Source organism: Panthera uncia, chromosome F1 (genome assembly GCF_023721935.1).
Source record: "Panthera uncia isolate 11264 chromosome F1, Puncia_PCG_1.0, whole genome shotgun sequence".
In the NCBI taxonomy this organism is placed as follows: domain Eukaryota; kingdom Metazoa; phylum Chordata; class Mammalia; order Carnivora; family Felidae; genus Panthera; species Panthera uncia.
Genome location: NC_064813.1, coordinates 6,589,820 through 6,606,419, shown reverse-complemented (window position 1 = coordinate 6,606,419; position 16,600 = coordinate 6,589,820). Strand labels below are relative to the sequence as shown.

Sequence of the window (16,600 nt, the reverse complement as noted above, 5' to 3'; positions counted from 1 at the left end):
GGGGGGAGTTGGCAGAAGGAAGTACCTCTGATGTTAACAATCACTCAGAGGTCCTTTTCAAAGTATACTTCCATTCTACCAGCTAACAGTCGCTGTGTTATTAGCAAGACACTTTTCCCCATGGGAGCAGAACACATAACCCTTCGGGGTGTGGAAGCTGACTGGATGTTAACAATCACTGAGCTACGGCCAACAAATAATGCCTATGGTAATTCAAGCATCAAAGACTGAGTAGAATTAGCAGTTAACTCTGGAAGCTATTTGTTCTATCGCTGCAGATCCTAGCTCAAGACACACACAGGCATTAGTGCCTGAGTAAGATGTGCCACATACCCAAACAATGGCCCTGTCAACGTTCAGGAGGCAAACAGAGTCCCTTTCTCTTTCTTCTCTCTCTCCTTTTCCAGCCCCTTTGGCCAAGATGCACTCTTTTCTTGTGGTTCATCCAAACAACTCACTCATTTTAGAATACAAACTCATTTGGGGTGACATCATAAATGTAACTTAAGAAATGTCAAATCAGATAAATAGTATCAACTGTCAATAAGGATTCTGAGTTGCTCACACACATTTTAATACACTATTTTACATATTTTTTATGTATTAGTATTTATATCCAAGTAAAATAGATAATATATAGAATACTATGACTTCATCTACAACAGCTAGCCCACATACCCAAGATTTAACTTTACCTTTTTATTTATACTGGATTTTAAAACTTCCTTTTTATGAATAATTTGGATACGTAGAACTATATATCCATACATTACTACATTTAACCAAATCACATTATAATATAGTAAGAATATTTTAAGAGATACCACATTCTAAAGTGGCATCTTAGAAGGTACTTGTTTGAAATCATTAGCTCTTCCTACTTAATTCAGTAGTAAATGTACCTTGTAGCTGCTTTTCAACTCTTTTCAGCTCTTGTAAGATAGAAGAAATCTCCTGTAGGGAGAGCAATGACAAAAATTAGCTTACTGTAAGGAAAGCATTTTTATTTGAATAGCAACAAATCTCACACTCCTCTTATTTGGAATATTTAACATCTACATGGCACGACATCTGCAGCAACAAGACAGGAAATGATTATGATATCCCATAAACAAGATGCAAATTTTATAATCTTTAATGTTTAACTAGAATTATTTTTTGAATGAGATAATGGTAAAAGATGAAAAGTTCAAGATAATACTACTGTAATAAGCAAAGACTTTGAAAAACTTGCATTGATCAACCTCACAACTTTGTAAAACTGTGTTAAGGATTTTCTTTGAAAAATGCATGACTAAGACTCTCTGACAATGAAAATCTGTACAAATTCTTAAGGAGGAGATAAGCAATCTACTGAGTAAGAGGAAATGATTCATGTCAACTTCTATTTAAGTTTGGCCCCTATTTCAAATCGCCTATTTATAATATATAATTGTTACAACAAAAAGAATGTATTAGCGAGAAACACAAAGTTCCTCCTTCGTACTGTCTACAGCTTTGAAGCAATCAACATTTTAAGCCCCTATGACAGACAGCTGAAGGTGTAAAACTTCCCAAATCTGGGTATTTGCATCTATTTAAAACTGTAAATCAACAAGCACTTCAAAAGTAAGCATATCATTCCCTTAAACCTATTAAAATGTTTTAATATTCAAGCAGAATTCCCATACCATGCTTGAGGTTTTCACAATCGGGACTTCACTCTCAGCTCTTAACTTGCTTTCTATTTCATCCCAATTCCGATCCTTATCTTTAAATAATATTCTAGAAATCAAAAAAACATAAACATTTTACTTTTCATGTTTTAAAAATCTGTCATATGTTTAACAGTCAAAGCTACACGAGGATAAAGAAACCACTAAACAAAAACCGCAAATAAACTACTGAGCCAATATTACCAATTAGCTCATTTATGTGAGAAATCTGTATCAAAAAAAGCAAGTGTGTGGTTGTGAATACACACATACATCCTTTCACATTTATCACATTCGTTACTGAAAACCAAATATACAACAAATGTTGATGACACCCCCTCCAAATTGTTTTTATCTAACATTTGTAATTAACCATAAAATGACCACTTATTAAATTAGCACAACTTGGTTCAGAAAGAATGTGTGCAGTATAAACCTAAGATGAAATTAAGATGAACACAGACTGAATTAGGTATGAAGAATTTCCAACTGATTACTTACTGTGCTTTTCTTTAAAAATCTTAATTCAGGTTAGATTTGTATATGATTAACCAATTAGAGTAAGACACTATCCTTCTGATAAAAACAACTGCCACACAGATAATTATCCTTACATTAGGAACTAAATATCTTAACTCAATATCTTAACTTATTAAATATCTTAACTTATTAAAAAAAAGTACCACAAAGTTTTGTCTTTCAAAAGTGGTGTCCTTCTCTCCCAAATACTTTGGAATCTTTGAGAGAGGACTCAGCAGCTTTAGAGAGATATAAATAATAGGCACCTTTCTGGTTTCCTTCTAAGATTTCTTTGTTGAGCCTGGAAATCTAGTTTAACTGACTTTATATAAACATCACCAGTGTACAAGTAAATAAATTATTACTACTGGAAGCTGATCAGTATTTAAGTAGTAAACTAAATTATATTATTTGTATTTCTTCAAAGATCAATATGGCAAGTACAACTTACTTTTGGCAAACATGAAATTCATCAACATCAAATCAAGTCTGGAACATCTATAATTATGCATCACCATTCTTAAAAGGGCAATAATGGTTCTAGAAACTGATAAATTTTCTAAACCTGAAAGGCTAATAAATGTCCTTGCCAGCTGTCTAAGAGCTGTTTTCATAATACTAAGATAATTAGGGCACTTATGGAAATTATGGGATATTTGTAAAAGAGTCCTTGCAGCATTAGGACTGGCGGGAAGAAATAGTGACTGTTTCATGGACCAATGGAGAACTGCAATGGACTCGTATAATAGAGCAAGTCCGTGCTTAGCCACAGCGTGCTAAAAATTTAGTGAATTTTGCCAGAAGATGGTTACTGGGTATAATGCTTGGGCTTCTCAAACTGTTAAATGGTACATATTTCACCTCTGCTTTTTTGAAAATGGCTTAGAATGGTCACCTGAGGTCCCTGACCCAAGAAAACCTGGAGCTCCTCCACAGCTTTAAGTACTGAAGGGATGAAAAACTTACTTTAAAGATAATCTGTAAATATTGCGGTATGGACTTAAGAAGCCAAACTTACCATTTTGGCTTTAGGAAGTGAACTCTAATACAGTATTTAAATCTAAGGAAGCAGAAAACTAGATCAAGACATTACATTAGACTAGGTCATACTGGTTAGAACTGTTTTTGTTTAAAGGTCATTACAGATCTATCAGGAAAAAATTCATAGCTTTTGAGTGATCTTCGTATTACATTACAGATTCAAAATGGTAGACTAAATGTCACCATGGGAACACATTAAATTCCAAGGATAATTCCATTCAATAATTTAACTATTAACCTAAAAAACCTTTCTTTGATAAGGCAGTTGGCTTTAGAATAAAGTCTCTGGTTCATACTCTACGACTTTCACTATTTATTCTTTAGTGCCCTTAATCCATGCAAATTAGGGTTACAAACTGGTAGTCTACCAACACAGGGCCATGCTACGCAGCTTGAGGGGGTCCTTTTCACATGGAATACTGTGAGAACTCTGTAAAACGGTTTTTGCATAAATATTTTCAGCCGTGCCCATAGAAAGCATTGGGGCAATTTAAATAGGTGTATATTGTTAGGCCCAGGTAGGCATTTGAGCTTATAACTCTTGGCATAAAAGTTAAAGACCAGTCATTCTCCAAACTGCCTGGTACTCCACACAAAAGGTTCAGGCTCTCTCCCTTAGATCTGCTTATTAAAAATTATACCTATCTTTGAATACTACCTTCCATAAAGCCTTCCTTCATTGTCCTGAATGAAAGTGATCCTTTCTTTGTCTTTATCTATAAGTGGGCACCAATCTACCACATGCTACCCTGTACAATAGTTAAGTGTGTATGTGCTTCACCTTGCTGATCAGATTGTAAACCCCGTAAGGGTAGGGATGAGGTTTTATCCTCCTTATGATCTTCCACAGAGCCCACCATAGTGCTTTACAACACATGGTACAATTCAATGCTCACACTGAAGGCAACAATATCAAACTTGATTGAGGCATTTTTACGTATTTAACCTTTTTAAATTCTGTCAAGTTTCTGGGACAGTAAGATCAATCAACCAATGAATGAATGTGTTTTTTGGTCTCAATTTTAATTAAATGTTAAAGCCACAAAAAGTAGTTTTCTTTGGAGGAAACTAGCGAGGAGTTCAGTGCAGACTGAGAAAGATACTTGGTAGGAAGCAACAGTCAACAGGAAGAGAGAATGGTATCAGTCAGGGACATGATGAAAATCTACTGAATGAATACATGAGTGAATGGGGACCCAGTTACTGTGGAGGACGACTTGTATTTCAATAGGTGGGATGAAATAAAAAGGGATCTCCATTTACAGGTGAGAAGACTTCAGAGTTTTCCTGCTGGTAGGTCGTATGACCACATGATGAGACCTACATGTACTTTTATGGTAACGTTGGCTATTGAGAGGACCCTATTAAGGTATTAGCTTTCCATGGTTTTTTATGGTAAAGTCCAAACTCCTGAACAAATTCAACCTACATGGACCCTCCCTTACCTCTCCAGGGTCATCTCTCATCACCCCCGGTCCTCTTACTTCACCCAGGTTTTGACCATCTAACACCATGCAAAATTTAGTTATATGGGTCATCCTTCTAAATTTACTGGAAGAGAAAGCAAACTGCCTTTACAGTAGCTTAAAACATGTTAAAATGGTTGTGTTTTTAAAAGAACACCTTAAACACAATATTTTAAAAAGGTACTTTTGGAAGAGTTTTAGAAAAGAATTATCTAAATGATTTCTCTTAAACTAGATAGTTAGCCTTGAAATTCAATAACACGGTGTTCAATGTGTTTTTACCATCATTAGGTATTTATCAAACACTGATGAAATGTATTATTTCAACATACAAGCAATATAAGATTGTGTGCAATATTACAATTCACAAACCATATTCAGACATGGTTTCATTATATCTTAAAATTTTATTTACAGGAATCAGAAATTAACCCACAGCATCAATGAATTTCTGAAGTATTTTTACATAGTTTTTATACCTTGAACCTTCTTTTATACCTTGAGCCCTTATCTTGAAAGCCCTTAAAAATGTACCAGTTTATCTCTTCATTGTATTGCCTTGTAAAAAATATTAAATTCTCCTTAGGTTAAAAAGGATAATGTAATCTACATTGTCTTGTCCTATTTTTTACTTTTTAGATTTTTTTTTTTAACAAAAGTAATACAGAACATGGTTAAAAATACAAATATTTCAGAAAAAAAGCATACATATTATATGTAACACCTATTATGTGTGTATGTGAATGTTCATATACATATAATTCTTCCCTCCAGGTTTACTTCTTAAAGGTTTAGGCCTCATAATATATCTACTCTTCTATACCTTGGTCTTTTCACTTAATACCTTTACCTTTACAAAAGAGTTCTCAGAGAAGTATATTAACAGCGTCTCCAAATACAGTTGAAACACGAGGCATATTACCTTCACAGTGACTGCATGTTTGGCTTTTCTTAAGGAGTACCTTGTACATTTAACTAATTTAAATAGTTATTTTAATGACTACCATTATGCTGCCATCCATGTTTTTTTTTTCCAAGATAATTTACCCGTATCAATTTTCAGATCTTCCTATAAATTTTAAGTAAACTGAACTTCCTACAAAGTAATAGTAATTTAATATTCACTCATGAACAAATAGTTACATAGTATATTCTAGGTACTTTATAATTGGACAAAGACCACTGCTCTCATGGGATTTACACATTAGCTCACTTACTGAGCATATCCACTTAAACGAAGTTAGCTTTTCCTGCTATCTCCATGTGATTTGTCTTCATTATTTTGCTTTAATCATCTGATTTTACTATTCACAACTTCTATTCCAACCAAGCCCAATCACCCCTTTTTCCTTTTTATTATTAAAATCATTAGTTATACAGAATAAAAAGTACAAAGACAATATAATTTAATTGGATCCTTTCTAAATTAGGAAAATGTGTCCATTTTAAGGTTCATATTTGATTGTAAAGAAATCAAATTAGTTGCATGTTATTTATAAATAACACATTCTGTAATTTTTGATTTGGCTTAGTGAGCCCACTGTTTTTCTTTTAATCATACTCAGTGACTAAGCAATCCGCACCCTTGGTATCATCTTAGGTAAGGTATGTGTATGTGTCCCCCAGTAGCTACATCACTTCCAAGTGTGCTGATCCCACCACCTTCTCTGAAAAGTCACAGTGCTCTCCTTCACCACAACAGCCCATCATCCTAGGAGTTGCCAGTACAACATGCAGCTGGACAAATTAAGTCCAACCAACTGAAATTTGTAGGGAAAAAAATTTTAAGCCTAACCAATTAGTTATTACACACGAACTAACAATCGTGCCTGCCTAATACCAGGAGTCATGCCTCAAGTTTGGCTCAAGTACTCACTGTAGTTGAAGGTGGTAACATTGTTATTCTGAATTTAATTCCACTAAAATTATATTCTAGAACTAGGACATACTGGAAGGATAATGAACCAAAGGGATAAATAAATGAAATAAATATTGATAAAAATAATCTTATATGGGAACAAAATCTCCAAATTTCATCAGACTGAATGATTTTTGACTGCATATTATTTGTCCTGCACTGTTTTGATGCCCTCATAATTGAGTACACAAGGCAGACAAGTAACCAGGCACTCTGAGTCTTTTAAAATTATGCAATACTGTCCTCTTTACTGATGAGGAAGATGAAATTAGACTCAACTTTCAGGTCTTATAAAAGCCACCCCCAAAGGTCTGTTAAATACTTACCTATTATTTTGTGGAGGAGCAAACTGTTCCTGGTTATTAATAAAGTTAACCTAAGTAATTAGAGCTGTTAACTCTCAATTACAAAGGGCTGATTATTTAGGACATTTCTTTCCCTTTTTGCCCCCTGCATGTGATCTAGCTTATGGCTGTTACTTACACCTACAAAAGACAAGGAATGGGACACTGGCAGCAGGAAGACTCAGTGCCACCGGCTTCACTAGCTCCTACTAGCTGTGGGGGTAGCAGGCTCGCACAAAGTGGAACACGTGTCTGTTAATAATGGAAGCCGGGAGGTTCCAGTGACAGAACAGTACCTGATCTTTCCAGCTGTTTTATCTATAGACTGTCTTATCTTCCTAGAAAACTGAAAGACGGATGACAGCAGCAGATTATCTCCCATGACCTGAAACATCCAAAGAAATTATATTAAAATATTACCACTGTATTGTAAAACCATTGAGAACACCAGTCACAGCCCACTATGTTTAGGGGAATTTAGTATGTATGCTAATTTTAATAAAAGGTCAATGAAGAATATAATTAGAATTAAACTATATAACTCAACTATATAAATTGAGAAAGAGAAATAAATATCAACAAAGGAGTTCCTTTTTTAAAAAAAACTTGTCAAGGTTCCATGTTATTTTGGTCCACACCACTTTTAAAAACCAATCCATATTATCTTATCTTCAATGACTATCATGATCCTCTTTCTCATGCCTCCAAATCAAATGATAATAAAAGGGAAAATACAAATAATTTAGAATGCTAAGTTTATTATCTATTCTTTCACCAAATAATATGAACGTAGAGATGAAGAAGATTACAATCCTGCTCTTTGGAGCAGAGTCTAGTGGGAGAGATAATTTTTAAAAATTTACTCAAAAGAGGGGCGCATGGCTCAGTTGGTTAAGCATCTGACTTCAGCTCAGGTCATGATCTCTCAGTCCAGGAGTTTGAGCCCTGCATTGGGCTCTGTGCTGACAGCTTAGAGCCTGGAGCCTGCTTCAGGTTCTGTCTGTCTCTCTCTCAAAAATAAATGTTAAAAAAAAGATTTACTCAAAAGAGTAAGTTTTTATTATGGAGGTTGGTACCACCCTACTTGAAACTTATGGGCAAAACTAGGGCTTGGCAAACTTCTGTAAAAGGCCAGAGTGAAGGTTTCAGGTCATCTGGTCTCTGTTACAACTATTACCAAACTCAGTGTTATGAAAGCAGCTGTAGATAACACACAAACGAGCAGGCATGGCTGTGCTGAGATACCGCTTTATTTATAAAAACAGGTGGCAGGCTGGATTTGGTCTCCAGAAGCGAGAAAAAGGACTGAACTTGGGGCTAGATGTGGGTTCCCAAATCACCTCCTTGTATGTCAAAACTGTATTTAGACTCTCCAAGACAATCCAAAAAATAAGATATGGCCTTGGAGGTTAAGAAGCTTTAAAGAGCAGTGTGGGAGTTAAAAGTACCTAGGAAATACTGTTAAATATTTTATCAAAAAGAACATAAATAAGTGCTAACTTTTGTGAATTGGTGCCAGGCAAATTCTAATGAAAGGGAGTTCAGTGAAAGGAGGCAGAAGTAAGGAAGGCACCATGGAAAATGAGAACCCGAGAATGACAAGGGTTGGGGGATAAGGGCTGACAAGTCAGTGGGGGATAAAAAGTTACTTAGGATGTGATCAGCAACATACAGGCAGTAAAAAGGCTACATAAACATGATTTTGAGAGCCTTGAGAAAACAAGCCAAAACAAGAGTGGAAGACATGTATCACTTAGGCCAGGGCAGGGAGTGTGTGTTAAAAGCATCTAGAATAGGGCACCTGGGTGGCTCAGTAGTTAAGCACCTGACTTTGGCTCAGGTCATGATCTCAGGGTTTCTGAGTTCGAGTCCCACATTGGGTGAGCTTGAGCCCCGCTTCGGGTGAGCCCCGCTTCGGGTAAAAACATGAGCCCCACTTCGGGTGAGCCCTGCTTCTTTCTCTCTCTCCCTCACCCTGCCCCTCATGGGATTCTCTCTCTCTGCCCCCTGCTCACTTTCGCCACCCTCTCTCTCACAAAAAATAGATAAGTAAATAAAAATAAACCAACCAAACAAAAGCATCTAGTATATAGTGCAGTGGCAGCCATGGAGCTAGCTGTGTGCTTTCCCGTTGGGACATTTTTTTCTACTTAGTATTATGCAAACATACACATTCTTACGTACTTTTAGCTCCTGTTCCTTAAATCCAGGGATGCACAGGATGCCAGCCTATGACCAAACCCTTTTTGCCCTCTGCTGCTTTCTACAATCTTCTCCTACCCATGCCCTAAGGCTTTTTACCTGTACCACCCCTGCATGTCGTCCTTCAATTAGCTCGTTCCATGGTGCCATTTGAAATAGCCAGTTTCTGGTGAATAAACCAAACTATATCCTTGAATTTTTCCCAAGCTCATTTCATCTAATTTCCATTATCATAAGCCTTTCCAATAAACCTCTCTTTACTTGATTTGTCACTGCCACATTTACTTAATAATTTTTATCTGCATTGGTTCACAAGTATATAGAATTAATCACAATTCTTTTTAAAAAAAATTTTATGTTTATTTTTGAGAGGGGAGGAGGGGCAGAGGGAGAGGGAAACACAGAACCTGAGGTAGGCTTCAGGCTCCAAGCTGTCAGCACAGAGCCCGATGCGGGGCTCCAACTCATGAACCGTATCATGACCTGAACTGAAGTTGCTTGCTTAACCAGCTGAGACACCCAGGCACCTTTAATCACAGTTCTTAATTCATGACATAGCTCACTAGTCCAACACGGACCACTTTTTCTTTCTTTCTCATGAATAACGTAAGAAGCACTTATGAATCTAACACCAAAACAAAGGCTAGAATGCAACAATAAGCCATTTGCTCCCGATGCCATAGGAAGAGGATACTTGCCTCTGACCTCAAGCTGTGTGATTTGGTTTCACCAATGGGACAGTAGCAGACACGACATGAACGTGAAGTGTGCCTGCATGGTGGGGCTTGCTCCCTTGTGTTTCTGATACAACCATGACAAGAACATGCCTTAGCCAGCCCACTCGTCCAATCAATAAAAGACACATGGGGCAGACCTGGACTCAACCTATAACTTTTTTTTTTTAAAGATATTTCAAAGTTTATTTGAGAGAGAGAGAGAGAGAGAGAGAGAAAGAATGGGGAGGAGCAGAGAGAGAGGGAGACACAGAATCTGAAGCAGGCTCCAGGCTCTGAGCTGTCAGCACAGATCCCGACATGGGGCTCGAACTCACGAATTGCGAGATCATGACCTGAGCTGAGTTGACGCTTAGCCGACTGGGCCACCCAGGCACCCCTCAACCTGTAACTTTCAATTGTCCAGCTGAGCTGTCCCAGTTAACCCACAGGTATGTGATAAATTTATGCTTACTGCTCTATGCCAGTGAGATTTTTGTAGTTTGTTATACAGAAATAGCTGACTGATATAATCTACTTCTACTTCTGTGGTTTCCCCCTCCCCATTTCCCTACTGCCCTCCGCCCAAGTTGAACAGTATCTTAAATTCCATTCATCATTCCCTTGCTTTCCTTTTTATATCATGTGTTACTTCCATTTCTGTCCTAAGTATATCTTTTCATTTTTAAAAAATGTATGAGAAACAATCACATTATATATCTTCTGAGAATTACTTTTTTCATTTACTGTTATACTGTTAAAATTCATCCATGTAGTGGCATAGTGCTGTACTTCATTTATTTTTATTACTCTGTAAGTATTCAATTTGTGAACATACCAGTTTATACATTCTCTTTCTGCTGATAAAAAGTTAGACAGTTCCCAAGTTTTTGTTAGGCCCATAGCGGTACTATAAATATTCTTTTGCATGACTTCTTTTGGCAATAGGAAAGGGTTTCTCTTGAGCCTGTACTAGAGGTAAAACTGTGTGATATGATCATGTGACATGTTTACATTCAACTTTAGGAAATAATGTCAAACTGTTTTTCCAAAGTGTGCCAATTTAACCTCTAGTGGCAACACAAAAAGGAGTCTATGTATCCAAGCTCTCCAATACTTACTATTTTAAGATTTTTAATTTATTGCCAATTGAATAAGAATCACATTTTCGCCCTGAAATGTATTTCTCTGAATACTCATGAGGTTTAACATCTCTATTTTGTAGACGTCAGTTAATTTCTCTTCAGTCAAATGCTGTTCATGTCTTTTGGAGATTTTTCTGTGGAGATTGTTTTTGCCTTACTTGATTGGTAGGGCCTTCTTTATGTATTCTGTATACTACTCCTTCATTGACTGCATGTTTCACAAAGTCTTTCAATATACTCTAATTTATCAGTCTTTTATTTTAAAGCTTTTTTGTGTCTTTTTTTGAAAGACATTTACCTATACTTTTAACTAAAAGTTTTAAAGTTTTGCTTTTGCCCTTTAGAAACTTAACTCATTTGTAGTTGATTATTTTGTACATGATTTAATGCCAAGATGAAACTTCACTCTACTCATAAGGGCAAGCACTTTTTTCCCCAGCCCCATTTATTGAACAGTTCCTCCTTTTCCCACAACAGGACATGTTTCCTCTGACATTTGTTAAAGTTTGTGGTTTACTTACTTCATCTCTGCTCCAGGTTCTCCGCCTTGTAATTGTTAAGTGATCAGGAGGCTCTGTTGGTTGAGGTCTTGGATCATTAGACCGACCGTTGTTTCCTTCTGGTGTTTTAGAATGAACTAATGGAGGGATCTTTCGGAAGTTGAGGCTTTCATCAAAAACACGATCAACCAACTAATAGGACAAAAGCATATCCTTATGAGAATAATTTGGGTAAGTACCGATATTGGCATTATAATTTTTTTTATTAGACAGAAGTTATTACATTCTCAAGTAGTAACAGAAGCATGATATCTTCAATAAACCAATTACTCTTTCTTTTTATAAGTTCTTCAAAGGTGCCTGTTTAATAAAATAGATGTTCATCTACACAGATTTTTAAAATCCAAAATACAGAACTTTGTTAAGTTCAATCCTTCCATGGATAAGATTTCCCCCAACTGTAAAACAGATAGTAAACAGAAAAAGCTGAGCCATGTAGATGGACAAGTTCATTTTACTCACAATGCCTTACCAATGTAAAATAATGTTTCTTTTTCTTTTAGTTTCCTATGTTGTTTTTTGTTTTTCTTCCCCAAATCCAGGTGCCAAATTTCTTCACAAATACATAAATTGCAAATTCCAATTAAGTTTACAAAGGAAACAATTTTTAAATCCACAAAGTAAGTATTTTGGTCTTAGGTAAACTTTTAACAATGCTACAGCAGTTACATATTCTAGTGAAAATGACATACTGCCATCTACAGTGCAAATTATACACATCCAATAATACAAAGTAACTCAGGTTTACTGAAGAAGGAATAAATTTTAGTACAATATTCTAAGATAAAACAAAAAGGAAAAATGAAAGTCTATTCAATGAAATGACTGAGTAATTTTACTGGGTCTGCGTGAGCGTATAATCATGTTAGGTAACATTTAGTTAGATAGCTGAGGAAATAATGTCTTCATCGTTTTAAATGTACCAGAAGAATTGTGTATGTCTTGCCACCAAGAAGATCCTTTTGTTTTTCACCAATGAGGATGATTTTATATACATTTACAATTGATCAATGTGGTAACAAAACTCTACACAGATTCACAAAAGCTCATTTACCAACTTAGACAACACATGAAGGTGAAAAACAACAACTACAACAACAAAAATGACCATTAAAGAACTGGATTATAAAAGGAATGTGACAAAAAGCAAAGGAAGAGATTATTAATAGAGTTTGTCAAAATCGAATCTGTCAAAAAGGCTAGCCATTTGGAGCTACTATTGATGACATTATTTTATAAAATTAACGAAGCACATTAGAGGCTGGCATTTTTTCCTGTAAAAGGCTAGATAATAAATACTTTCAGCTTTACAGCCATACAGTGTCTAACTACTCATTTCTGACATTATATCACAAAACAGCCAGATAATTAAACAAAAGAATGTGGCTTTGTCCCAATAAAACTTTTAATTCATTCTCTCAAATGCCAATCTTTTGCTTGTATTTCTGCACCAGATCGAAAGCCAACATGTCAGAGTACCATTTATTTTTCATTATCCATTAAAGGCACCCTCTGGAGCAACGTTAAGAGAGCCAGAGAGCAGGAGGTTCCGGTTTGGGGAGGGCAATAGTCTCTACGTGCTACCTTGCATTCCAGAACTTACAGGAAGGTTTCAAAACTGAATATGCATGTATTTGTGTGTGGGTGTGTATGTGTATATATCTTTGTGTATCTATGTGTGTATATCTTTCAGTTTTCAAGGTATCCTTAAGCATATATGTGTAATTTTCAACAGAATTATTTAAAGTTAGTGGAAACTGTACAATTTTTCCTTTATTTGCTATTAGAGGTATCTACTAGCCAGCTACATATAAAAATGCCTTTTTAATTGAAGTATTTTCATAGCCAAATTTTATGGAAGTGTTATACAATCATTTATCAAATTTTAGTTTGCTTTTCAGATGTCATTTACAGTCATATTTTCCAGTGAAACTATATACCAGTAATTGGCAGACAAAGTACCGGTTTTAAATAATTTTACAGCTTCATGGAATAATAGACCAAATGTTAGCCTTTGCTAGTTTTGTTACAAAAACATAAAAAGAAAAATTTTAAACCAAAGTTGGAAAATGCAGAGCTTCATGCAAACAGGGAGGGTGGGTATAACTCAAATAAACTCAGCAAAAGGCTAAAAGCAAAAGAAACAAAGAAAAGGAAGAACCTTCTGCATCTGTCCATGAAGATCTCCTACCTCTTCTCTAGTGTCTATGGCAGAGCCCGGGGTGGTGGCCGCAGTGCTTACTGTGGTGCTGGGGGCGGTGCCCGACGATGTCACTGAGTCTATCTCGCCTGCTACGTCGTTGATTTCCCGAGCAATGAGGGCAAGATCCTGGCTGATCCTGGTGATAGTTTCAGAAAAGAAGTTTAATCTCTTTTAAACAACAGGTCTAGACACAATCATTTGTGATAGAATCCATTACATAAGCTCGACATCTAATTAAAGATCTGTACCAAAAACTTAAGACTTTTTGGAAATCCTATCAACTATTTTGATACTCAAAAAAGCTTTCAAGCTTTAATTCCAAAAATTAATAAAATTAAATTTCACGTCACTTTGAAAAATATGTTAAACACCTTGAAGTAGTGACACATCTTTCAAAATACAGTTAATGTTAACGACCAGCACTAACAGATGACAGCTCTTAGACTTGGGGGTGGTAAACAGAAGAACCCAAGGAGTCCATGAACCTGGATAAGAAGGAGCAATTACAACTTCATTCTCACTAACCTCCACCTGAAGCTTAGCATTTCTTTCAGTGAGAATTCGGGTAACAAACAGTAGCAGAATTAGTGATACTGGGGTTTTTTCCACCCACGGAAATCATAGATAGTATGGTTGCTATAGGTGTCCCAGAGCCTTTCATCATCACTGCCTCAAGATTACTGCGGTCATTAAACCCACAGCAACAAAGTTCCAGGTATTACTCTGTCACTTTAAAAATACTTTGATAACATCACAAAGAAATGCAATCATACTGAAACACAACGAAGTAATTTCATGTTTATGTATTTATTTAGTTTTAAAGTTTTAAAAAGTTTATTTTATTTTGAGAGACAGACAGAGCACAAGCAGAGGAAGGGCAGGGAGAGAGAGGAAGAGTCCCAAGCAGGATCCCAACTGTCAGCTCAGAGCCTGATGCGGGGCTTGAACTCACAAACTGTGAGATCATGACCTGAGCCAAAATCAAGAGTTGGATGCTTCTCTGACTGAGCCACCCAGAGTCCCTATGTTTATGCATTTAGAAGCACTGTTCTGAGGGGCACCTGCATGGCTCAGTCTGAAGCTGAAGTGTCTGACTTCAGCTCAGGCCATGATCTTGCCGCTCATGAGTTCGAGCCCCATATCGGGCTGTATGCTGACAGATCAGAGCCTGGAGCCTGCTTCGGATTCTGTGTCTCCCTCTCTCTCTGCCCCTCCCCTACTCGCTCTGTCTCTGTCTCTCAAAAATAAATAAAAACATTAAAAAAAAAAAAAAAAAGAAATGGCACTGTTCTGAGAAGAGATCCATAAGCTTCCCCCAGGTGGCCAAAGAGGTTAGTAAAACCCCAACACAGGAGTCTGTTATGCACAGCACCTCACAGTACACATGAGGTCATTTGAGAGGCACAGTGTTCTTGTGAGGTAGGCCTTCTCTAACTGAATGTGAATGAGGACACATTCTCAGAGAAGGTGAGAGGCTTGCTCATGACAACACAACTTACAAATAGCTAAGGCAGAGGGCCACATTCCAGGTTTAGAGCTCATTCCCGGAGAGCCATTTATTTGTGTCATCAGCCACACAGATTGTAGAACTAAATAAATATTAACCAGTGATAAGCAAAAGAAAAAACTGATTTTTCTCTATTTTTAAAAGAGAGAAACTTACATAATCTACTACTGATATTCCTGTTTTAATCAAAAAGATTTCAATTCAATGAGACTTGAAAAACTTCTAAGTTATGGACCTACTGAACTCAATTTGGGTTTTGAAATGACAAAAGGTTCAAATGAAAGCTTCTTCAACTTTAAAATCGAAAGCAGAAGCAAAGTAACATGTTTTGACTTGAGCAAAATGTAAGACTTCCAAGGAATGCAGTAATTGCATAATAATTTAACTACAGATTAAAAAAAAAGGTGCTAAATGAAAGCTTATGGCCTACCAAGAACAATCTGTGGTCACTTCCTTTATTTATCAATACAAAAAGGTAGGAAGAACACCAATAAACACTTTCTGGTCTCTTATTATGTTCCAGGAACCGTGTTATGACCTAAGGGCTATAATGATGGAGAAGCAGATAGAGTCCCTGCTCTCATAAGCTTACAACAATTGTAATGAGCACCATTACATTATAATACAGTCAAAACCACTATTTGATAGTGAGCACCATTATATTTGTTTTTTAATTTTTTTAAAGTTTATTTATTTTGAGAGACAGAGAGAGCAGAGGAAGGGCAGAGAGAGAGAGAGAGAGAGAGAGAGAGAGAGAGAGGGAGGGAGAGGATCCCAGGCAAGCCCCTGATATGGGGCTTGAACTCACGAACCGTGAGATCATGACCTGAGCCAAAACCAAGAGTCGGACGCTTAACCAACTGAGCCACTCAGGCGCCCCGTGAGCACCATTGTAAAGAAGCTTTATGCTCATCAACTGACTTCATTCTCACAGCCACCCTGCAGGAGGAGAGGTATTCACCATCTCGTTTTACAGAGGAGGAAAATAAGGCTTAGGAGAAGTTATGTGACCATTTTTTTGGTCAAGGTCACAAATGGTTAAGTGGTGTAACTAGATCTTTTTATTATGTCATGCTATATCTCACATAAAGTGTTCTCTAAGATGATATATTCAATTTTTGCATTTCTGAAACAAATGAAGTAGGATGAAAAACAGAATAACCAAGCTTAATGAGACAAAAAATAGATAAGCATGAGCTTATCCAAAAAATCTATTTTTTGCTCTCAAGTTTTGTATGCAGACTTTTGTACAATGAAGCTTCTGATATTTGTAGAAAGCAGGAGTTAA

At 36.5% G+C, this 16,600-nt stretch overlaps 1 protein-coding gene and 1 long non-coding RNA gene across 15 annotated transcripts in view; one reads left to right on the top strand and one right to left on the bottom strand.

Moving 5' to 3' along the window:
* CEP170 (centrosomal protein 170) overlaps nt 1–16,600 on the bottom strand; it is a 124,630-nt gene that overhangs the window by 1,807 nt on the left and 106,223 nt on the right. For 10 of the 14 annotated variants that reach the window (XM_049633833.1, XM_049633822.1, XM_049633826.1 and 7 more), the window contains 5 exons: nt 13,764–13,941; nt 11,564–11,734; nt 7,279–7,367; nt 1,671–1,764; nt 903–954 (listed from right to left, as the gene is read on the bottom strand). In XM_049633833.1, coding sequence (XP_049489790.1) covers nt 903–954; nt 1,671–1,764; nt 7,279–7,367; nt 11,564–11,734; nt 13,764–13,941 — 584 coding nt within the window. The remainder of the gene's footprint in view (nt 1–902; nt 955–1,670; nt 1,765–7,278; nt 7,368–11,563; nt 11,735–13,763; nt 13,942–16,600) is intronic. The other 4 variants (XM_049633823.1, XM_049633831.1, XM_049633835.1 and 1 more) reach the window with 2 other exon arrangements.
* The window catches only part of LOC125925092 (uncharacterized), a 187,511-nt gene that overhangs the window by 100,165 nt on the left and 70,746 nt on the right, over nt 1–16,600 (top strand). The gene's annotated exons all lie outside the window — the stretch shown is intronic.